The sequence below is a fragment of the Lingula anatina genome, chromosome 3 (genome assembly GCF_051362555.1).
Source record: "Lingula anatina isolate TDL-2025a chromosome 3, LinAna3.0, whole genome shotgun sequence".
NCBI classification, from domain to species: Eukaryota; Metazoa; Brachiopoda; class Lingulata; order Lingulida; family Lingulidae; genus Lingula; species Lingula anatina.
The window spans coordinates 27,050,235-27,075,908 of record NC_141769.1 but is presented as its reverse complement, the minus strand read 5'-3'; the positions used below and the strand labels follow the sequence as shown (position 1 = coordinate 27,075,908).

General features: G+C 36.2%; 1 protein-coding gene across 5 annotated transcripts in view; it reads left to right on the top strand.

Annotated features, from left to right (window-relative positions):
• The window catches only part of LOC106150900 (uncharacterized), a 73,270-nt gene extending 50,196 nt beyond the window's left edge, over nt 1–23,074 (top strand). For 4 of the 5 annotated variants that reach the window (XM_087010077.1, XM_087010076.1, XM_087010073.1 and 1 more), the window contains exons 7-21: nt 5,720–5,774; nt 6,941–6,995; nt 7,685–7,728; nt 9,860–10,028; nt 11,581–11,832; nt 12,398–14,430; nt 15,208–15,343; nt 15,690–15,790; nt 16,210–16,270; nt 16,603–16,745; nt 17,177–17,239; nt 17,438–17,531; nt 17,897–18,031; nt 18,782–18,977; nt 19,224–23,074. In XM_087010077.1, the coding sequence (XP_086866203.1) occupies nt 5,720–5,774; nt 6,941–6,995; nt 7,685–7,728; nt 9,860–10,028; nt 11,581–11,832; nt 12,398–14,430; nt 15,208–15,343; nt 15,690–15,790; nt 16,210–16,270; nt 16,603–16,745; nt 17,177–17,239; nt 17,438–17,531; nt 17,897–18,031; nt 18,782–18,977; nt 19,224–19,333 (3,647 nt within the window). In that variant the 3' untranslated portion in view covers nt 19,334–23,074. The remainder of the gene's footprint in view (nt 1–5,719; nt 5,775–6,940; nt 6,996–7,684; nt 7,729–9,859; nt 10,029–11,580; nt 11,833–12,397; nt 14,431–15,207; nt 15,344–15,689; nt 15,791–16,209; nt 16,271–16,602; nt 16,746–17,176; nt 17,240–17,437; nt 17,532–17,896; nt 18,032–18,781; nt 18,978–19,223) is intronic. The other variant, XM_087010075.1, reaches the window with a different exon arrangement.
• Nucleotides 23,075–25,674: the final 2,600 nt, after the last annotated feature.

The following is a 25,674-nucleotide window of genomic DNA, read 5'->3' as shown; positions in this document are numbered from 1 at the left end:
ACAAACGGAGAAATCCTTTCAAATATCATTTTTGGATGTTGTGAAATACTGTCTTTGGTTTTTCCTAAATTTATACTATTTAAAACTATATGGTGGCATTTTGCAGGCTTTTGTGACAAAAAATTGACTTTAAATGCATCTCAGATCGGTGCAGGATTAAAGGAGTGGTCGTGTCAATGATTGTAGGCGTCTGGATTAGAGGGTGGACGTACTACGATTCTTTGTCAGGATAAAGAACAGGCAGAGAATAATTACTTAGAACTCATTTGAGAATTAATAAAGAAAAGGGAGTGAAATCACTACTAGGACTGATTTGATCTACCAATTGATTTTACTGAGCGAGGCAGTGCGGTCGCACAAAAGAAGAATCCCAGTCAGAGAAATGGAACTCCGCACTGTGTAATTGAAATAGAAAGGTTTGATAGGAAATAATAAGACATATCTTTCAGTTGTAGACTTCTAGAATCAATAGTGACTATCAGAGTCTGCGTGCTTTGATAGAACTGGAGATATTGTTTAATGGCAGTTGCCATAAATTGTTTCAGACAGATTTTCATTACTTGTGTAAAAATAGACAGACGAGGACTTGGATGTACAAATACACTGCTTTTCACTCGTTAAGGCGTAGACTTTTTTCAGCTCTGATACTTCTCAGCAGATACATGCTGGATAAAATTGGAACTAGGGGATAAAAAGGAACTACGTATTTTGCTAAAAGATTGGACAGTGAAATAGAACAAATGGCTGTTATAGCTTGTATGAGTAGGAAATATGTATGTGATGCACCGAAAACCAAAAATGATCTAGAAATGTGTCCCAGAACTAAAATACATAGCGTCAAAAAAGATTGTGATAATAATAATAATAATTCACTGTCATAGATAAAAATAAAATCAATTGTGCTTATTATATATCAGCTTTGCTGACGAGGAAAAACTAGTTTTGGTGCATGTGGAAGTTGCTTTTAGAGTCGTGACGTACATGAGTCCTAGTTCATTCATTCAATTGTCTGAGACAGGTTGATAGAGGAGGAGTGTATATACTGATATATAAAGAAGCATTAACTCACCAACAATGGGGAAATACGTCGACATGTAGGTGTTTGACCTCACAATTATGACAACATGTCTGTTTTGCCTGTTAAAGTTATTGATTAATTATCACCATCACCGTGTGGAAATGATGACTTAGGCTTACTCAAGTAGGCTTACATAGCAGAAGACTATACATTCCTTGGTGACCATTCAGACTGTGACGAGTTCTTTGTGCACTCGGAAAGAGTCAAGCAAAGAAGGACTGAGACTGCCTACTTCATTAATTATCTTCAGCGATTGTGCTAGAAATACTACAAGACGCAGTGGAAAACGTACAAGTGTTATTAGTTTCCTGATGAGAAGATTTTTTCTTGAATGAGGGAGTTCTGTTTTTTTTTTTTTTTCATCATAACCATTTGATATATCAAAGCAGTGAATGGCCTCATTGATGTTTAGTTGTCTGATGTTTAACTGTCAATGGTGAAATGGTTATTTACTGAGAGCCGTGAGTTTTCTTTTTCTCAATGCTGAACATATGGGTATATACCAAAACATGTGGACATATTTTAACATATGGATATAATTTTACAAATTCAGTATCTGTTCCCATAACTTCTGTGAATGTGATATTAAATAAGTGGATGTTATTACCAACAGATTAGTCAAGTAACTGGCAGGTCATTGCACGTTGGTTACTGGTCAATGGATTTACGGGAACTTGAATAGAGACAGATGTCATATTTCTGTGTTACTGGGAGTGCTATATTAGGACTAATGTTGGATTTTATCAGTTATGACTGTTGGACGCTAAGGAATGAAATTAAGGATTTGAAACCTTGAATGGCAAATGGCGTCTTCACATCAATCTGGATTGAAAAAAAGTACCTGATAATTGCAAGGGAGAAAAAAAAGGAATCAATCATTGAAAGCTTTATAAATAAAAAAGAACAAAATGGAACCCCCCCCAAAAAAAAGCATTGTGCTGATTCTGACGTGAAAAAGATGAGAAATTCATGTATACGAGAAACCAGTGACAATGGAGAAAACAAGAGAATCGGGCGTAAAAATTAGCCTTTGGGTATAGACAATGCCCACTGTATAAAACCGTGATGGAGGCTGGTAGCATATGCAACATATATAGGCTATAATGTTATCAGCCATATATAAATGCATCAGCTGTGCTGGTAGTACTCTGTTGTATTGATGAAGGACCCATGGGGACTTTACTTCATCATCTGTGTGCTGAATAATGTCTGGCATAAGGAACCTGGCCGTATGAAGAGGACTTCCAAGATATAGTAGTACAGTTCTTGGTAACCCAGGCATTAGTCACAATTGACTACAGGCAGCACTGTTTTTAGTATGCAGATCATTTACTGTTTGAACTGTAGGATGACCTATGACTGTAACCTTAGTGGCGTTGTCTCCATGGAGGCAGCCACAAATCACAGAGGTTATTCCATTGGCTTACAGCTGACAGAGGTACTACTACAGTTTTTTGTGGGATTGAGAGCAACACAGTGAGGAATTGTGTGTATGTATATATATATATATATACATATACACATGCATACATTTATAAACCACAAAATATTCCCCGTCAGTCAGTCCTCAGTACATTTGTCTGAGTTAATGAAAAACTGCACATGAAATATTAACATGCTCCTAGCAGTAGACTGACTATACTGGTTCACAGGTCATATTCATTACTATATGCTGTGACTGTCATGGTAAGCTTAGCATGGAGCTCTGTACCAAGTATGTGGGGCAACTGGAACTACATTACAGGTAAGGCAATTAACCATTAGGAGGGGGTGGGGGAGGGGCATTTTTATTACCTTACAGAGATGGGGTTGATAACTTGGAGAATCGGGGGTGAATAGGAACAGGTTGGTAAACATGGTAAAACGGCATAGTTCAGAGTGTGATTTGGGGAGGGGGGTATTTTTACAAAGATTTTTCAAAAAAATGATTTTAGCAGTGGTCTGATAAGGTAAAACTATGTCTTTGATGGGAATCATGCCACAAGTGAGGAGATTTCACTCACTCTGATCACTTATTGATCTGGAAGGAAATAGAAGCATGGACTCCATGCTAAGAAGTGATGAGTATTAATAACATAGGCTGGCAAGGGAGTGATGGGGATGTCTGAAAAAAAAGATTGAAAACAAGAAAGTTTCCCAGTCATTGATTTCTCATTATTGTGTGAAGGGCAATGCACCTTTTGTTCTCTTGTGTTCCTGGGAATGTGTGAACTGCTGTAGGCATGTAATTTCCCCTTCTGGTTCTAATCATTTAATTTCAGAGCTGACCTGTGCTGTACTTTTGCTGCCAAAACAAACAGTTTCAGTGAATTAAGTATGGGAGGTGGTTGATTTTTGTTCTTTACACATTGCATACAAAGGAGCGTTTCTTTCTTCTCTTTTTTTAACATGATGAAATATAACATTGACCTTGTGCAATTTCCTGTAGTAGATGATTGTGCTCCTTCACGCTACCTGGTGCTTTTCAAGAACTTGGATTGCCTTTAAATTTGCTTCAAGTCGGTGTTTATACTTGTTAACCCAGGCAGACTCCTAGCAAAATGTAATTGTTTTTATGTTAAAGATAGTAAACAGTAACTGATTCTTGTTATGTGCCTGCTTCACAGTTAATTTCAAGTCAGGTTGGGGTGAAAATTGTAGCCTCTTATGACTCAATTGACTAGGTATCACAAATAATTTAAGGCAGTTTCCCTTTTTCTTTTTTTATTCTTTAAATCATACATTTTGTGAGAATTGAGATTTTCTTGACAAAAGTTTGCACTCTCATGAGTGACAGTGGCCCATTTAGGTATGTCATGTACATTTATAGTCTGCTTAAACATTAAAAGCTCCCAGATTAATTTTGCAAAGTCAACAAGCTGTTTTTAACAGTCAAAGAGAGCATTCACATGGAGAATAGCCGAGGTCTAGCAAGGCCGAGACCTAAATATGGCGGACCTACAGTGACATTCAATGACAGACCATTAAAGGATTACGCGGCCTTCCTTTCATGTAGGTCCGCCATATTTAGGTCTCGGCCTTGCTAGACCTCGGCTCTTCTCGATGTGAATGCTCTCAAAGCTTAAGCCAAGATTATAAGACTTTTTTTTATGAAATGGGGCCCCTGGTACCATGGTGTGACTAAGCTCAACTGGCCTAACATAATTGAAGTAACCAAGACCATGGAGATGAAATTCATTTGTTTGTTTACAGTGTTGTGTTTGTTTACAGTGTTGTGTTTGTTTACAGTGTTGTGGTTGGTTAAAATTATACTGAATAAATTAAAGTGGCAATTATCTGTAAACCAGTTGAAAGTCTGTTCAGGAAAAGCACATGCTAGATATTTTTTAAGATAAGAAAATTAAGGAGATGATTGCCATGAAGAAAAAAAAAAGAATGGTAGATTAAGCATTGTTTATACAGAAATGATATTTGTATACTGTCAACACTAGTAATTGATGTGGTTATTTGCTTACCAATGTCTCGGGGAAGGTTGGCATTTCTTTCTAAATGTTACCACGTAGTCTTATCTGTGAAGGTGTATGAAGGTGTATTTTCAGACTGCATGAAGTTTACTAAATATAACAGATCTACATCCTTTGGTTGTGTAAATGCCCTTATTTCAGCCACACAAGAGCAGGGTTATGGGAATGTACAATTTTTTTTCTAGGAAGATTATTAAGTCACACCTTTAAAACATACAAACCTCTGCATTAAAACGGTTCTCCCATGCCTATTTTGGATACAATTTCACCCAGAATTAACCTAGACTGAGTGTATGCCTGGCAGGTTGGCAAGTTTCCCTGGTTTGATGTTCTTTTTGATTTCTTTTATTTTCACTACCATGATGAGGGTAGTTTTTTTTATACTTAGCATATGGTATTACTGATCTGTTTTGGAAGCAAATCAGTTGCCATAGTTTATTAATGATATGGATGTAGACTTGGAAGGGTTGCCATTTCTTCTACAAAGATTGTTTTTTAATCAGGCATGTTTAGATATATGTATGTGGGTATCACAGCGATTAAGATGCCAGGTTAAGTCATGATAATACTTAGAGATTAGAAACGTATGTCATGCTGGCAGATTCCAGTAAAAATGACATATATGTTAAGCGCAAGGCTCTGGTGGGTTATTGGTTTTTACAAATTCTTTAGTCTACTTGAGAGTAATCTGATAGTAAATTTTTTTAATCAATAAATGTTTGCTTATGTACTCATGTTTTGAGGAAGTTGAAGATGCTTTTATGGTCACATGTTCTTGCACTAAAAAGAAAAAGATATATAGTTAGTTGCAGATAAAGATTGTAAATGAGCAATGTTTTGATACGTGATATGTATATTTGACTGTTGGAGAAGTAGTTTATCTTTTGAGAGCTAATATTTACATTTCTGTCTTAGAGTATTGTGTGGTTTTTGAGAGTATTTTAGAACATTCAGAATTATACAGTATAACTCAACATAGAGGTGTGTGTGTGTGCGCGCGTGCGTAGACTTCATGTCCAGTTGTCTGCTTAACCACATTTTTTACTGGCTGAGTATCTTAAGCATGCCTATATCACATTTAAAAAGATTAATAAGGCACTGCTGTCATGATGACTGTAGCTTTAAAGAAATTTTACAATCATTTATACATATTTAGGTTCATCTTGTTCTTTTTTAGGTAAAGGTAGCATATCAACAACAGAGCGGCGGCGGAGACTTAGCACGGCACCAGGGTATGTATATGTGTGTGTGTTTTTTAACACCTCAGTTGAACCCTACAGACAAAGCGTACTTGGCTTTGCCAACAATGGTTTGTTATGTGAGTGTTATTCTTGGCTTTCCCGCCTGGTTTTAATTAATAGTGATGGCAGTTTGATGTAATGCCAATAGTTATGGTTGGTCTATCACTCATTTGAAGTGGATAACCATGCTTATAATTATCATGTGATTAGATTCATTTTGTAGGCTTATCCTGTCACCTTGATTAATTGTGTTTGCTATACTATGGCTATAGTTGTATATATTGGCGTTTATTCTCTTTCTCTCTCTCTCTCTCTCTCTCTCTCTCTCTCTCTCTCTCTCTCTCTCTCTCTCTCTCTCTCTCTCTCTCTCTCTCTCTCTCTCTCTCTCTCTACTCTACCCCTTATTTTACACCAAAAAATCTGTAAAAAGTATATTTAAGTTGTATTGACGCATTAAAATCATAAGAACATCCTCAAAAAATGTCACTTTACATAGATGTCTGCAGGGGCGTAACCAGACCTTTTGAAATTGTACGCACAGATTTTGAAAATTCCCAGGTACAATTATATTCCGTGAAAATTACACTGAATTTATGGAGAATAATATCATGGTTGGCTCAAAAAATTGTACGCACAGTGCATCCGTGCGTATGCCTGGTTACGCCCCTGGTCTGGTAACTTGCAATAACTTGCACACAGTGATATAACCATGACCACCTACGGTTGGTAGGGTGGGACCTCAAAAATTGACAATATTTTGATGACTGTTACGTGACGTATATTGTTTTCAAAACAATTGAAGTCTAAAATTGAGATCATGGTAACAGTCAGAGGGACCATGCTTTGCTTTCCTGGGAATTTGAGAAGAGAAGGACAGAGCTGTCGTAATATAAGAAATCAGATATGGTCTTATACTGATTACAGAAAAATTAACAAAACACAATGGAAAATTATCCTTGTCATATAAAATATGTGAACTTCACGAACATGAAAGAAACAACTGGAAGCTGTACAGATGCACTTGAATGAAAACATTGCTTAGCAATAGTGTTTTTGATAAGATAAGGTTTGATGAATTTTATTGATCTACCATGCTGTTATTGCCGGAAGGGGAGATTATTTTTTAGAAAATAAATGGCTTGGGTTTTTATTTCCAGCAATGTGGAGGATGACCTGGTGCTGTCAGAATCGGATAATGAGGGTGATGAACAGGTACGTGGGGGTAAGGTTTAACCCCAGGGGAATAGCCACTTAAGCCTTTGAAAAGATGGGGGGGGGGGGGGGGAGAGAACAGGGCAGCAGTGGGCATAAGCATAGAGATAAGTAACTAAATGTTTAGAAGATGCATCTGTAGTGAAGGAAGAAAACAGTTAGCAAACAAAAAGGCCTTCTTCACATGAACTGAGGATGAGTTGTCACTCATGAGAACACCATTTCATATCGTAAGATGATGAATTTGCTTGATATGGAATTTACTGATTGAAATTATTCAGGAGTAAGGAGTGCAGTCATATCTTCTGATATCACTTCCCTCAGTTTCTAGTCATTAAATTAAACCTGATGTGAGCATTACAAAAAATACAATTTAAATAAACAGGGGCGGATCCAGAGATATTTTCTGAAAGTCTTCCAAATTATCTTTGTTGATCCATCCTCTATTTCTGACCGTCTTCCAACAGAAAAAATTAGATACCCGTCAATGTTAACTTAAAAATCTGACCGTCTTCCAGAAGACCCAGAAGACGGCCTAAATCCGCCCCTGATAAATGTGAGCCACTGATGTCTGTAGCCAAAAAGTATGCTTTAAATATAAATATTTTTGATTGTGAACTATGAATTGATCATTGCATATTAGCATGTGTCATTGTTTTACATTTTAAGGTCATGTTTTACATTTTTAGGTCAAGGTCAAGGTGCGGGCAGCCACAGTTGGCCACAAAGACAGGTAAGAAGTCACTTAAGATTTTGAAAAAGTTTTCCCAAAATTCACAATTTCCAAGGAGATCTTTTGAGAATGCCCACCTGCCATTGGAGGGGGAAAAGTGAGGCAAGGAATCGGGGGGGAATATTGTGGTCGTTGACTTGATGACTTTAAAATATATACAGATACTTTTTGAAGTGTGACCTAATACATAAGCTGCATTGTATAAAACTGGCCTTTTTACAGTTGCACATAGGAAGAATTAGGGAAAGTTATTGAAAAAAGGTGGAGATATATGTTAACAATGAAGCCATGCACCATGTTATTGGAAATACTAGCTTGAAAGTATATCCCTCTAAAGTGGTTTTGTTTTTGAAAAGATTATCAGTAAATTTTTTTCTCAGCATGAAAGTAAATTGATGCATATGTCCTCACGTAGGGTGTGGTGGTAAAAGTTGTGTGGGAAAATTGCAAACAATTACAGTGTCTAAGATAATGGAGGCAACACGAGGAAAACATTACTTGAAAAATAAGACTGAATGCATTTTAATAAATGGCATAGAAAATATAAGGCCAGGGAAGTTCTATAGTTCCCAAATACAAACCTAGAGGGGTAATTACTAGAAAGATGTTGTTTTATTTCAAATAGTTTGGTAAACGAATAGATTTTTTTAAGGAGAAAAAGAAACGTTCAAAACTAGGAAGTAAGATTATTTCATTCAGATATTCATGGTATTTTACCAGTGCCATTGAAAGAGTAATGGTTGGTTAAAAAGCAATGACATGATCTGTTGCAAGTTAATAACGACAGCATAGAGTACAGAGTTTCAGAATGGATGCTCATTACCAAAATGAAAATACTTGTGCATTCATTAATTGCAGCTCTTTCAGCGCCAGTATATTTAATGGAGAAATAATAGCCATTGTTATTAACCACAATGGAAATTCTAGTAGTTTTTGTAGGCAAGTTTAGACTAATCAATGCATTAATGTGTCTTGTGTCTGGTTAACTGGGCTGGCTATGCTTGTAAGTCTGACTGATAATATATAGCAATGTTTTCAAACGTCTCTTTATGAGCAGGTTACATTTTTTTGTCTTTATGGGGGAATCCATTAAAATAACTGACAATTATTACAGCATTACGCGGGAACAGAGTGTGTGCCGGTGCTCTTGGGAAATAGGCTAATGTGTTCTGTAGCTTCAGGCTGATAACATGCGGAGACTATTGGGGCAGGAAAATCACTGGAGCTTGAGTTAAAAACTGTGTTATTTACTATATAGTGATTTTGTTTCCTTTATATTTTTTATCACAAGAATAAGCAAAAGAAAGAAATGAAAAAAAAAAAAAAAACGTTTGCACTAATTTAAGTATTTTAGGAAATCGGTGTTATTTTTTAAAATACAGTTTGTAGAAATTTCTTAGAATATAAAATGTCGTCCAGACAGCCAGTTGTCATTTTTTTGTCACACTGAGTGAATGAGTTTTGTGATTTATTGCAAAGAAACCCCAGCATCAGAAAATATTATTCTGCATAGGCTTTATTATGTGAGTAGTTATTAGTGGGTAACTACTGCCCCAAGAAATACTGTTTGGATGTGTCGTTGTATACTGTTGTATATTGTGAAGACACGCAATGGCATAGAGTGCATTTGGTGCACTAAACAGGTTTTATCCATAATCTATGTAATATCGAAAGAACAAAATAAAGATAAAAATGGAAGATTCAATATCCAACGTAGTTAACAGGGAGAGAAAATGTGCATAGACTGTGAAACAGCTTAAGGCCCACACATATGGATTGTTGCTGCTACCTCATGTGTTGTATTGGGGGCGCGGAGGAGTTGATTCGGAATCCACGCTATCAAACCTTGAGAATCAAACTAAATTTTTTAGACAAGGAAAATGATGGGGGCAAATGTGGGTTGAAAGGAATGTGTAATATTAGACACAGTAACAGTGGTCTTAGCACTTCATACTCAAAAGTATATCAAAGATATTGGTAATAGCAGAAAGTTGTCAAAATAATAATAATAATTATTATTATTATGATGATGATGATGATGATGAAAAAATAATGGGAAAAAATAGCATTTCACTATTTTTAGTTGTGAGCATCACTTTTAATACTTTGAAATTATTGTATTATTTTGCAGTGCAAATCTTGTGCGTTCCGACTCCTCCAGTGACAGTGACTCTGAGAGCAGCTCTGAGGACTCTGGCAGTGAAAGTAGTGATGGGGAGGAAGAGAAGGTACCCAAACCAGGGCCAGAAAACAATAAGGCCAGGGAGGAAGAGGAGGAAGCACCTGCTGTGCCTCTGCCTGTAAGTACATTTTATCTGTCATTTTTGTGTCTCTCTGACCTAAACACTGTTACAGCTCAGGTAAGCACGAGGACAAATTGTTTCGGATAGAATGAAAATAATGATTATGATAAGGTATGAAAATATTGAGTAAGTTATAACATTTTACAATCAGAGATCCTCAAGAAATGATAATATATTTTTACCCGCACTGATTAAAATTAGTTCATGGATTTAAAGTTTGTAGACTAGCTTGAAACCGTGTTTGTTGTGTCAGATAGAACATTCTTTAAGCCTGATGCCATGAATACTGCAATTGCACTCAAGTGATATTATATTATAATAAATGCAGTCACATACACAGTATTTAATCTACTTGGCTTCTGAGAAATGAAAAATTGTTGAAATGGAAAGTGAGAGTTGGATATGACAGTTAATGGCTATCGTGTCTATTCTTATATGGGTACCTTCATCATAGACCAGCATTTTGAATGTAGACATGAAATGCTAAAATTAAATGCACACGCACACACCTGAAATATTTGTCAACAGCATTCAAGGAACCATTATATATATATATATAAATATATGGAGTTGTGAATCATAACCACAATGGGCACATTTTACACCTACATTTAATGTGTGGTTTAAATTCCATTTTAACCAAGTGTACACTGCAAAACTAGGTTAAAACCCAGGTGTCACAGAAGCCCAAAGAAATTCAAAATTCAACTCTTTTTTAAGTCTCTTCTAATACAACACAAAGGTTCTTTGATATGATTTGGGACAGCATGTTTCAGAAATGTCAAACTAGTCGGTCCCAGACATCAGTCAGGAAGGCCATGTGGACCAGGTGTTGTTGAGGGTTCAGTATATCAGTAACTCCACTGAGACCAATTATGTCATTCTCAACAAAGTTTAGTGATTTATCCTGGCCGCTGAAATATTAGAAACATTGAGACCTTGACAAAATCTCCCAAATCAAGCCATAGTGGACAGTAGATTGATTTGCCCCCCCCTCCCCCTTAAAAAATAATAATTATAAAATGAAAAAAATAAAAATAAATAAAAAAAAAAACAAAATCCCTAGAACTGGAATATTTTAGTTAAGTTATTAACATACATGCGGGATTCATCATTGCATATTATAGGGTTGTGGTGACATTTATCCAAAGTACACCAAATCACACACATATGGCAGACCAGGTTCTTTTGAAAAATTGATGAGAAGGCCCAAAGTGGGTTCAGCACTTTTTATGACAGTCTGCTGTTTTAGAAGGTTATATCAGATGTCCTCAATTTTTGTTTCAGCATAGAATCTGCAAAATGTATGCATCATAGCAGAATTATTTTAGCACATTTTCATCAACTTGAACATCTGATGGCCATGTTTTTTTTTTTCAACGCGATTATGAACATAATATTCAATAAAGCAAATCATTTACTTAAGTCTCATTCCTTTTTCATAGCAGAGGAGTCTCAATTTCAAACACAATAAAGATCATCCTAAAAGTGATATAAGTCATATAATATTCATATGATATTAACATAATTCAAATCCGTCTCCTTCTAGCAGCAAGCACAGGGGGGCTGGAGTCTGCTCAACTTTATCAAGAAAGACAAGCCAGAGAAAGCGCCAGCCGATCCGCTGGAAGAGAAGTTGGAATTCCTTCGTGACAATAATGTCAATAGTATAGAAAAGGACATTGGCGCGGACACTCTGCTGACCTCTGACCTTGACCCCGTGGACAGCGAGATGGTGACTGCGCACATGGACCGCAGCAATGAGGCTCTGTTTGAGGAGCTGGACCAGATGGTGGACAGGGTAAATGGCTCAGTAGTGGATGTGTGTATGTTGGTGTCATTGTGGATGTGTGTGCATGTTGTGTGTGTTTGTGGTGTTCGTGTGCATTTTTGTGTGGTGTTTGTGTGCATGTCTGTATGTGTGTGTGCCTGTGCGCGTGTGTGTGCGTGCATGTGGTGTTCATGTGCATTTGTGTGTTTGTGTCTATGTGAGGTATTCGTATGCATGTGTGTGCACATGTGTGTGTGCATGTGCGTGTGTATGCATGTGTGTGTGTGAACTCCGTAGCCTCTTGTTACATTGTTTGCTCCAATGTACAAATATAAGGCTAAAGCATCTTTGTTAAATTGTGCTATTTCAGAATGAAGTTTTGAAATAAGATTAACTTTTTTCTATATTTATTGGCTGATGATTGCTGTTTCAAATAAGGCATTAAGTCCTGGGTCTGTTATAGTTTCTGAATCTTTTGTTCATTATAACATATTCATAATATGTGCAGTATTGTGCTTTTTATCTTTATTCAAATACATACCAAAATCTTTGTATCATATACTGTAGCTCACTATCAAAATGTTTTGATTTTTAGGTGGCTCGAAGGAGCAAAGAATTTGAAAGAGCTGATCTGAAATTCAATGATGACATCTTTGATGATGAGGGTGAAGATGAAACCGATTCACATGCAGTTAAAGAAGAAAAGATCTTGCCCGCTTCAGCAAAAATTGTTCATGGGTCTCCAAAACATACACCCAGCCAAAATGGGGTGCAATTGTCTTCGTCTCCCAACAGGACTGGTAACGTGTCCAAAATGGAACCGCCAAAAATTGTCATCAAAACTGATCCTGCCTCACCCTTGGATGTTAAGATGGATTTCTTATCTCCCATTGTGAAGAATGATCTGCTGTCTCCGCTCCCTGCTGAGACCCCTGTCTACAAGTCCAAAATCCATTTTCCGTCAGCCACAACAGTCGATGAAAAATCCAAAGAGGCCCTTAAGCTGAAGCTGAAGTTTGACTCTGTGTCTTCTGATAAACCCAAACATGGTAGAACGGGAGATCAGCAAGCTGTGACAGGGAAGTCTGTCCAGTCAGAGTTGAAATCTCCAGTTGAATCAACAGACAGTGAGGATGCCAGTGAAAAAAGCAAAGGAGGAAAAACGGGCAAGAAATTGAAAGGTGCTCGTCGTATGACAGTGGATCTCGTGAGAATTGATGATGATGTGAAGGATTCTGGGAGTGTACAAAAGAATGGAGCCCCCACCAAGGAAAGCAGCAAAACCTCTGATTCTAAATCACAAAAGGAAAAGACACCAAAGTCTAGTAACAATGGGACTTCAAAAGGGGAAAGAAAGAGCAGGAAGAAAATCAAATCCAAAGAATTATTGGACACAGACGACAGTTCAGAGTCTGAGGAAGATATGATTGTAGACATCGAGGGTGATTTGTCACCACAGAAAATGAATGGAGAATTCAAAAAGAAAACCAAGGATGTTGTGACAAAACTGAATGGGGATAATGGTTTAGCTTGTGTTATACCCGAGTCCAAAACGCTCTTGCCCCCCATGTTGTTATCACCACTGCCATGCTCAAAGGACCCTGCTGGAACAAACAAGGGCAGCAGAGCAGATGACAAAAGTGCAACGCATGTTCTAGTCAGGTTAAATCTCAGTTTGTTGGAGCAACTTCGTAAAAAGAGAGAAGAAGCAAAGCAAAAAGAAAAGGAAAAGGCAGAAATGAAAATGAAACAAGAGAAGGAGAATAAAGAGCGAGCAAAGGAGAAACGAAGACAAGAAAAGGAGAAAAATCGTGAGAGAAAGAATAAAGAGAAAAGAGCAAAGGAGAAGTCGGTGACAGAAAAATCTGTGTCAACAATGCCATTAAAACAGGAAATTATGATGAATCTTTTTCCAGATGAGAGGACAAATGGATCAAAAGGGTCACCAGAAGGGAAAGAGTCCCCTCTTGGCAGCATGGAAATGTTACCAGCACCACCTATGTCTCCTCTTGAAAGACTAACAGTACCCACCAAAGATGAGACCTCGCGTGATAGGACAGAAACGTATGCAATGCCCTCTAGTGGCAAAGTGTCTTCGCCCTTGAAAGGGGGTAATGGCCAAAACATTCACAAATCTCCAAACAGGACAGAGTCTCCGAGTGAAATAGTTCCTAATGTGCCAGTAAGTGTCAAAGTTGAAGAGAATTCCAGTGATCAAAAAGTAGTGCCAGAGTTATCAGAGATTTCTGAAAAGACGTCTTGTACAGGGATTAAGAGTGAACGAATTCAAGCCACTGATGTGGCAAACGATGTTGCAGAGGATGGGGAGATTCATAACCCAGTTGAGGAGAAACAACCAGAAACGGACACTGAAGTCCATGACATGGATATTGAAAAAAGTGAAGATGAAACAAAATCTGAATTTGAAAAAGACAATGATATTAAAGACAAAAGGACTAAGGATGCTAATATTATATCCAAAATTATAGGGGGGAGTAACGTACCTTCTATAAAGATCCCCAAACGTAAAAGAGAGGCAGATGACAAATTTGATCATAAACGGCACAGACAAGAGCGGAGCTTAGAGATGGGTGAAGATGCAGGGCGGGAGAGAGTGGAGAAAAAGGAGTAAGTATCCTACACTGTACATAAAAGATGATATTCTTTCACAATTCTATGGTTAAATGTGGTGCCACAGAATTTATCTATGACAGTTTTTGTCTAAAAAGGTTGTTAACTTGTAAAAACTCTCTAAAAATTTGTTCTTGCTTTTGTGGTTTTTCACTTTGTCACAAACTGAAAGGGAATATGTTTAATATGTGATTTTAATATGTGATTATATATTATTGGCTTGAAATTGGACCTCTTTTTGGCTGGCTCTGGAGAAAATCTTTCTTTTGATGTATTTTATGTAAATTGTAACATCTGAGGCATCTGGCAGTCATTTGACTGTTGCATCTGATTATAGCAAGTTTGTCTACCAGCTCTTGAATCATGCAGGCTTGAAAAAAAAAGGGAAAGGGATACAGGCATTTTATGTTTATATCTGAAATTGCTTTTACAGTAGATTGCCCACATGTGTTTAATGAGTTGGAAAAGTGCATCACATATGAAGACTGACAAATCATTTTTGATTAAATGCTTTGAGTTGTGTTTGTCAAGATGTCTGTTTATTAATATTAGGCTCAAAAGAAAAGACGTCTGATCAAAATTTTTTGTAAGTCCCCATTTATGTATGGTGATGATGTGTGTTAAAAAATACATGCAGTGTAAATGTTATAATTATTGCTGATCAGTGTTTATTGCGTTGTGATTTTATTTTCTACCCAATACCTGTGACAGGGAAGTCTATGATTATGTAAACTAGAGGTCATAATTTTGTAAACAATACTCCATATTCTTTAGAAAATCCAGCCATGAGGATGACCGTTCTTGGGACAGAAAACATCATCGCAGGTCACACAGCATTGACAGCAACTCCAGTCGTGCCAGTTCAATCCACAGTGAGAGGAGAGCCAGAGCACACAAAGAGAAGAATGGGGTAAGTGGTGAGGGAACCTCAAAAATGTTTGTGAAAGGAAAATGAAACAGGTATTGGGTTAAAAAAAAAAAAAAGAAAAAAAGAAAATGGCCCAGTTTCATCAACACTTGTTTTCCAGTGGTTGAAAAGGTCTGCCATCCTCAGAGGTTAATGAATGAAAAATTTGGGCAGGCTGTTAAAAATTGTTCCCAATCATAATACCACTGAAGTTAAATGAGTGAAACCATTTACGAGTATTTAACAGATTTGAAATGAATTTTCTTTGTTCAGATGTTAATTTTTCAAGGTTTTTATGAGAGCCAAGTGACATATATATTTAGTGCATGTATTTTTGTACCTCCTGCAGGTTGCCTGGGAAACCTCCAGTAACAACACTGATCGTTACCCTGACCGCCATCGCCACCGCCCTGAGCAGCACTCTGTGCCTCGCTGGGAGGAGGGAGAGTTGTGAGTTATTGCTGCTTCTTACCATTAAACGTCATTAGATATTCAGATATATTAGTACACAGGAGTCCTATGAAACTGATTCTGAGTGTGCGCGCACATGTGTGTGTGTGTGGACAGATAGTTAAATAAACATGTAGAAATAAGCACAAATCAAGTCAGACATACAAAGCTTTGTTGAGATTTATAATCAGAAGGATCTGTTTGCTCATAAACTTTCATGGTTGTGTAAACAACATATGCTTCTGTGACATTTGCCAGCCTTGTGTATCAGTCAGAGATATGAAATATCAATTTGTCAAAATTCTGTGCATGAATGGCAACATACTAGACAGTGTACAGAAAAATTGATCCACTGCTGGTTTTTGCTGAAGGTAGTTGTGCATTAATGATTAATGTCTGTTATTGTTTTGACATTTCAGGCAATCCCATGGCTTTTATCTTCAAGAGGCTCAGAAGCTCAAGCATTTAGCTGATCATATGGTAAGTGTTACACACGCATGCAATTATACATGCTTGTGCGGGTATGCATGTAAGAAAACACTTTTATCTGACACACAAGTAAATCTTTAGTTAGAATCATTTCTGTTTGACACAAGGACTTGATGCTGTTCCCTTAAAAGATTTTAGGAACAGAAAACAAAAAATAAAAGGAAATGATAATTAAACTGAACCAGCAAAAAGAAAAATATGTTAGTCCTTTTTTTTCATTACCAATGAGTGGGTTTCAATTTCAACCCACATGGTCAGGTTTTCCCGTACCAAAGGAGTGAAATGATTTTTTTAATCTCATTTCAAATTAATTCGCATTTCAGAGCGATAAGCTTGCCAAGTCCAACACTTTCATGGAGGCTATTTTAAACTTTGTCCTGTGTGGGTTTGCCATGGAAGTTGACCACACAAGTAACAACCCAAATGCAGTGTTCAATATGTACAAGCAAACCCTAGGTCTAGTCAAGTAAGTCTCACATAGATAGATTTCAGCTCATTGTAGAATTGTATTTGAAGTTCAGCATTTGCCAGTCAAAGAAATCGGTTGTATTTCTTCCTTTGATTGCTGATATTTCAGAAGAATCTCTGTAGTTTTGATGTTGCAAGAGAGAATCCAAGAGTAAGCCCAGGCGTCCTTGTTTAATAAATATTATGGACACTGTGATGGGTACTACAGTATGCATGTATACAGATATAACCTTTGAAAGAATCTCAAGTTTTGAAATTGAACAAATCTTAGATTTTTTTTTTTTTTTAAATCTTCAAACATTTAGTAATTTTATTGTTATTGTTTATAAGTCAGACAAAAGATGGATTGGACTTTGGAGAATGGCGTGACTTTGAAATTCTCAATATTTGATGCTTGCATTATATGCCATTGTCTGTATTCCGTTTCAGGTATGTGATGAGGTTTCGGCCGCATTCAGAAAGCCCATCTTACAAGAAACTTGCAGTATTATGGTAAAAATGTCTATATATACCCCATTTTGTCAAAAAGCCTTCTCAAAAACAAAATAACATCAAATAACATGAGATGACCTTAATATTAAGATTATATTTAGCTTCCATGCATAATTTATTATTGAAAGGATAGCTCAAAAGTCTTTGACAAGATAATAAAGTGGATAAATGTGATAACGATCATGTTTTTCCATACAGTCTTCGTATCCAGTCCCTCTTGAGTTACAAGTTGTACAAGTTCAAGAAGACTGAAGTCCTCAAACTCAAGTCCATCATTGATGACCACTACAAGGTAAAACAGACTTGATGACTGCAGTGCATCAGTCCTCATAATGGAATTAAGTCAGCATTTCCCTTGTCAAATAGCTGTATTCTGGTAATGTCATTTATGTATATTACCCTCGTGCATTTATACCAGTCAATAAGCCCTGTTCTCTCTGATTAGCTTGGAACAGTTTGTGTCAATATTGCAAAAATGTGAGGGCAGCAGCTGTGTAAATTAGGGCAAAGTGAAAGTGAGTATTTTGGAAATCTACATTTCCCTTCTAATCAGAACCTTAAAAATAGTCATTGACTATACTATTAAAACAGGAACACAGTTTCTTGTCCTCCTCAGCTACCTGGGATAATCAGTTGTCTCGGATTTTCGTCTTCCAGTCAGCAGCATCGGCACCCAAGTCAGCCGCCCAGGCTCCGTCGCCCTGGAATAAGCACAGCACGGGGACCCCATCTCCAATGTCTCCCACACCTTCTCCAGCCAGCATCACTAGCATTGGATCAGTGGGATCCCAGGTATGTGGAATAATCATTGACACACTTTGTTTTTAAAAAAGTTATCATATTGGAACAGCCAGTGACACAGTTTGTTGAAAAAAGTTGTTGTATTGGCAAGAAAAAGTGTTCTGTAAGTTTCTTGTAAGATGGGCTTTCTGAATGCAGTTGAAATCTCATCACATACCTGAAACAGAATATAGGCAATGGTATATAATGCATGTGGACTAACCAGATCAGTGATACAGTTTGTTTAAGAGAAGGTTATCATATTGGCCAGAAAAAGTATATTGTAGACAATGTCTGACTGATGATATTCTACAAAGTGACCTGAGCTTAAGCAGAAACTATTTATATGGTAGAAGTATTGGTTGAGGTTCTTTTTCCTGTCAATATTTTATGTTGGTTTTTCATGCTGTTGTGCAAAAATTAGAAAATAATCCAATTAGAGGAGCCAGTAATCAGATTTTGTGTCCCAGAATCAAACAAATTAGGACATTTAGCACAGTTGTGCCTTTTCCCTGCCTTCTGCTGCAAAAACCCACACAAAGATGTATTATTATTTCTTTTTTTTTTTATTTTACGCTGCCATATTTACACTTGTCGGAGTTCCATTATACCATTGAAGCAGTCATTTAAAGAGACGGGCTGTAAAATCAAGAGATTCTGAATGAATGAATGAATGGAAATCTCTTTAATTTTTTTTATCTAGTACATTCTTCTTATCACTTAAAAAAATTATATATATTTCTGTTTTTTGTGAAATCACAGGGCAGCTGCAATAACGAAATTGGTGCTGTAAAGGTGACCAATGGCAGTGCCAGTGCCGCCATGTCATCTCCTGCCACTGTGAGTATTCCGCAGCGAATTCATTCCGTCACACAGCAGTACCTTAACTACACGACTTTCCTCGTGCAGGCACAGGAATACTGGGATCAAGCCAATATGCAAACTATAGAAAACAAAGGTAAGAAATTGAACGTGTGTGTTTTGTGTGTACCCTCTTGTTTGTGTTTGCATACCTGCCTCTCCGAGTGCCATGATATAAAGAAGAAAAATTAAAAAAAATTAAGAAAGTTCAAAAGCTCAAAAGATTTACTTCTTTTTATTTTTTTCTAAAATGATTTGTTAGTCTTTAAAATGGTATATAATGATTTTAAAGCAGTAGATGGAGATATCCATGATGATTTTCATTCTTTTATCTTAATTTCAGGGTTCTTTGATAAACTGAATCGAGAATGTGGTGAAGTTGTGATGCATGGTAATTTGCGCCATTTAGTCTACTATGTAAAGCGTGGTTTAGACCGTATTAAGGATCAGTGATAAGGCTGTTGTCGTTTAAAGGACTATGAGACTGACCCATAGGTGGCAGTAGTTAGCAGTAGCAGACTCACAGAGACAAGAAAGGCCAGATGCAAGGATACAGTATTTCCAGTTCCAAGAACACAGCCACACTTAATACACAGTACTGAAGGAAGTGACACAGCATTGAAGAACAAATCATTCAAAAATATTTTGTTAAGTAGATCTGATAGAAAACATCTTGATTGAAAGTTGTACATTCCACTCACCCATTGCCAGTATGTTGTGTCCCAGATAAAAGCTTGTGTTGAGTGTGGCAGTATATATTTTTACATTGGTTCAACTGCAATTTGCTCTGCAGAAAAGTAGTCCATCCCTGTGGCGTGCAATGTTTTGATATGAAGTGCAATTAACATGACTGGTTAGAGTCGCTGCCTCTTGGTAGAGTGTTACAAGATATTTGAGTTGAAAAATGTACAGGAAAGAAATTGTAAGAGATTATTTGACAAGTTAAGTTTCATCATAGTTTGCGGTCTTAGCAGGGATATTTTGTCACAATAATGCAATACTCCTTATGCTGCAGTTTGAACACCAAATCAGTTTGCTCTTGAACTGTCTTCCATATTGTCGCATGAATTCTGGGTAAACTAAAACTTCACTCAAAAATGAAAGGTATCAAAGACAGGCTTTAAAGCCTGTAGGTTGTGACAAGAGAAAGAAGTCGATTTGCTGACTGCCAATGACTGACACCTACAATTAGTATTTTATGTTTTGTCATTTTTGTTGATTTTTTTTTTCATATTTTTTTCTGCTATTCTGAATTGCAGTAGAAACCGTGAAATAATGGAATTTACTTTTGTATAATTTTATCTGCATTTTGCCATCTTTGCATGTTTGTATGTGTTTTTTTGTCCATGGTTGTGCTTCATGATTCAACTTTCATTGACATCAGTTGTTTGGGTTCAGAGGAATAAGTGTGCACACCAGTGATTCATGAATTCTTTGCTCTCGACTACAGCTGATGAAGCCGTTTTAATTTTTCACCTGTGAAACCATTTACAAGTGCAAAACCATCATGTATTTGGTGAATTATAGACTGCTTATTGGTCTAAATATTTCAGCAATATGTGTCTTATCTTGTAATTTTTCTTATTTATTTAAACACCTTTTATGAGAGAAAAGAAGTGCACACATATTCCTCTAAATCTCTTTCAAAACCTGTAGATGCTTTGTTTGCCAAATAAGGATTAAAAAAAAAAGATAAAAAAGAAAAATCTGTATTGTTATGAAAATTGAGTATGTAACTCATATTCCCAATATATCATGCAAATGCACTTTTGCCTTATCTGCTCTTAAGTAAAATTTATTTTGATACAACACGGTCACTGTGTTTTCTTGAGACTGGGTTATATACCACTTCTTTTATCTCCATGGATTGAATAGACCCGTCCACAGACTGTCTTTAAGACGGGTATTTCCATTCTGAAGAAGAAATTAGGGCAGGTAGAAATGTCAGTGACACATACACTAAGTGTAATGATGACCACGAATGCCTATTTATTAGACTCGATATTAGTAATGTTGGTTAAAAAAATGCAGCAAGATATATCTATATATTTTATAAATGTGTTGGACATTGTTTGACATGATAAATGATCTTTTCACTTTACTATTAGCACTCTTCTGCCGGTAAATTTTTTAGAAAAAATTTGGACACTGAAGATCGGGGGGTTGTATCAAAATACCAGTTGCATTTAATCTGTGCAAAACCGCTGACCATCCTAACCCACCACTGAACACTTTAGAGAGGGTTGTGAGACTTAAAAGATATATATATATTTACAAATATAAAGGAAGGTAAACACATATGGCTATGCTGTCACACCCTTAAGCAACAGATTTATTTATTTATTTATTTTTTTATTTATTTATTTATTAACCACAAGCTCACTCTGTGCTTCTCGCTCTATTCATCTTTATAGAGATGTATTGTAGGCATAAAATAAGAACCCGACCAAAATGTAAAAGAGAGATTATTTTTGTAGGCATGGGAAGTATTTCCAAGTTTAAAATAAATCAGTTGAACTCTTGGAACTGTGGAACTTTAATGCACTGCCTTGTTATAGAACCATTAAAATTTTACCATAAAATAATTGTGTGAATTAAACTTGTTACAAAATTTAACTGCTTATAGACTGCTTATAGACTGATTTTGAAAACAAGTACAAGATTACTTTAATCTTTTGAGTTTTGGTTAGAGGACTCAGAAAGATATGGACAATTTGCTGATAATGGAAGAGCAGTAACATTTGTGTACAAGTATTTGAGGGTTCTAAAGGTCTGAGATATTATCATGCTTGTTGCTCAAATGTGTACATGGGATGCATGAGACAGTATTATTAAGAGATTGAAGATTGGTTGTATATTGTCCATAAACCATCTCTTTAGAGAACTGTAACTTAAAAAAGGAATGTTGGTCACAAATGAGAGGTTGATTTTACATGATGCACAGAAGACCTCTGCAGGCAAAAATTACAGGTATGGTCAGTACAGATTTTTTTCTTTGGACACGGCATCAGAGATTGCAGTAACTCTTAGAAATATTGGCTTTTCAGACAAAATGCTGTATGTAGTTACTTCACGTGACTTGCCTAGTCTTGAAGCCTATTTCCCTAGAACAAAATTGTGATGCTCTTTGTACCAGGAACATGACACATTTTGAACCAGTGAGGTCATTTGTAAAAGAGAAATGCACTACCTGTACTTCATGCAGTTAACAAATTTTTTTGCCAACTGGTAGCATGTAAATTGACAGACATTATTTGCCTTTTATAGTAGAAACCAAATAATCTGTTAATAATGCATGTGATGTTTTTCAACTACTATCCTTTTTGGTTTTTTAGCATGTTCTTTTGATTTTATTTGCGCCTACGTAAGTTGTGCATTCATTACACAGTGACACCCTTCACACTGCCATTTTAAAGAATTGTTAATTATCTCGTACTTCGCTTTTCTGCTGAGATTGATTTCTTGTGAACCAACACCAATGTTGTATGTGAATGGGAACAGAATGTTCATCAGTAAAAGGTAGTGTACGCAAGTGTCTTGAGTTGATTTTTTCCAAGCAAATTGTTTAACACTTTGATAAAGAGAACATCTTGACTGATTTGTATTTAACATGGAGGACTTCTAGTCTTTTTTTTTTTTTTGTGGCATGATTGGGTGTTTGAAGGGGGGGGGGGTGATTTTAAATATGCATTATAAACCATCAATCAGGTGATGGTGCTATTCAACATTGAGTCATCTGCCATGATACAAAACGTGGGTTTTGGTACAGTTAGTCACTGGGTTGCTGGTCTTAAGTATAGCCCCTGACTGGTCTCTTCCTTGCAAAGTTTCATTGACTGCTTGAGACAGATTTGTTCCATCTAGATGTATGTATATATTTTGAAGCTGTTTATTTTCGTCTTCTGTACAACTCCAAGTATTTTATCAACATGGTAAAATCACTTATATCCTATTACTGCTGTTATTTCCAGATTGACACATGTAACTTATGTATATTATTTGCATACTCCTATGATGGGAATATTACTGTCCTAACTTACCATGCATTTTCTGCTTGTATCATAATTATATCAATAACATATTTAAATATATATATATATATTTACTGTTCTATAATATGACAATCTGCGCATGTCTTCATCTTTATCATAGTCACAATGTCCAACAATAAAAAGAACCATCATTTAATATGAATCAGTGCTTTGTGTTGTTTTCTCTTCCAAATAGTTTGTACTACATAAAAAAGAAAGTAATTTTCTTAACTCTTTACTATAGACACTTAGTAAAGACACTTTTCTATACTGATCAATGCGTCGTTTTAGTTCGGCGTTTAAGATACCATTATCAGGCCTACCCAACTACCAGACTCTGCACCGAATGATCCTGAATTCACCGGTAGATCAGACCACACAACCCGTTTTTAAGGTGTGTCAGATCGCATTACACAGTATCAGACGCGACACCGCTCTTGCCTAGTACGCGATGTGATAGTGATGATTCTCAGCGGGGTTGAAAAGCATTGCATCACCACTAAAAATTTGTTCAGGGTATGATACTGTGTAATGCTGTCATTATATTTGCCAGTCAGGCAAAGAGTTACTGTAACGAGAAACTTAAAAATATAGATTGAAAGCGATTGTAATGGACAGAAATAATTGTTTTGAATAGTCCGCTTGAGAATAAGGCACCGTTCACATGAAAAATCCAAATTCCAAAAATTAGGATGAATTTGTATTGATAGTTAACATGTCTTGCCAAAGTGGGCACGTCTGCTAAAAATGTCACGCTGATATTTTAACATATTTAAATGTAATAAGTCGATCAATAAATAACCGTAATGGAGTAGTAAAAAAAGGGAAAGCTTTAAACGTTACGCTTGCCAAATACGCGGCCATGCAAATAACTGGCTGTACACTGAAAAACTGTCATAAAAATACTTCCTTCTAAGTCATCATATCTCCCATATTAGTATTTTGAATTTCATATAATTATTTTGGTGTCCCTTTTTATATAAATTTGAACGAGGTTCCATTCTATTGGCAATTACAATATTTAAGTATAATAGCACATGAACATCTGGAACGTACCTATTTAAGCAACGTACGTAATCTGTAAAATGGCAGCAGCGGCGGATTTAGAGGGGGGAGGGGGCAGGGGGGTCCTGAGGCTTCTTTTAGAATACCAGTTTATATACCATTCTACCCTATTTACACAACAATCGAATTTTATCAAATTCAGGTGTTTTACTCAACAACCGTGCCAAGACGAATTTTCGCCACTCCTCGTGAGATAGCCGACAGGAAAATATATTACATTTTATTGTATGGCTTTATAAGCGTTGATTGCTTTCTATCAATGCCCTCTTCCAGCATCACAGATTGATTTTTCACTAGATATTCACAGATATGTGTTTCTTGCTAATTCATGACACGATTTTCTGCTGTTTTCGCGATGGAAAAAAGTGTACATAATTTATCTGCAGCCCTGGTAGAGGGTAATCTATCAATGACATGAGGGTTTCACTTAATGGAAGAGATTCCAGGAAAACTACTGGTGTGGGGTGAAGGTGCACAGATAATAACCGGTAAAGATGTCATATTGTTCGTATTAAGAAAGCAGAGCTAGGGAAATCAGGCACATAAACTCAAAAGTGGTCTGAAAATGTAACCCATGTTCTCATTTAATACACTTGCATTTAGCCCTAGCTTTCTCTCCGCCCAATGCATTGACAAAATCTGTACCCATAAATGAGTTTGATGTTTTTTTAATCAAAATAAAAGAGAAGATCATAATACTGGGTTTTTAATTATCCTAATTTCAAATATATTAACTTATTTTTATATTAATTTTAAATTTCCCCAAGTTTATCTGAAGACATTTAGGCCTATATAGACCGACTTAACTGGATGCCTTATATGCAAATAAGGCATCTTTTCTTAATAATTATTTATTCTTAAAACATATAGTAATTGAAAATTGTTTTATGAACCGATAGTCTTTTGGGCACTAGAACAAGCCAATAAACTTTAATAAATAAAAATAAACTAAATAGTAATCGTGTTAGGCCCGCTTTTTTAATTGAACAATTTGAAATGCGTCAGCTGATGCGTTGCATGCAGACTATTTCGGCACATTATTTCTTGGCACAACTAACACAATCTACGTTTCACCGCAATCATGATTTGTTGTTGCTTTTCATATCGACTTCTCTTATCTCACCAATCGCTGACATATTAAATTTTACTTGTTCTACAAGTTTCATTTAATGGATTAAATATAAACGTGCGTTAGATAGGAATGAAGTCCACTTGAATAATCTAGTAATTTATGCTGAAAGACATGTATTTTTTGTTATAATGATTTACTTTTAGGGGGAAATATTCTGAACACATCCTATAAATAACGTGTGTATATTAGCCAAAAGAGTTGTTGTATTGAAATCTTTCATTACTGAAACATTTTAATTTATTGAATACGAAACCTCTCCATACTAGCAGGGCATGAATTAAAAAAAAAAATCTGATTTATCACTTTCTGTCATCAGACTTTTGAGATAAAGTAGAATTCACGAATATATCTTTATCTTCATTTTTTACTTTTCTGTTTTCTTCAAAAGGACCTCTAGATATTTGTATTTAGAATGATTGGAAAAAGAACTCGAGGCGCTTTTTCAGTTTGTTTTTCTCGTAGATCTACCTGCCCTTCCTTAAACGAGGCTTCTATTTGGAATACTGAAAGAGAAGCATATGATTAGGTCCGCAGAAAATGAAATAGGTCAATATTACTACGCGTTT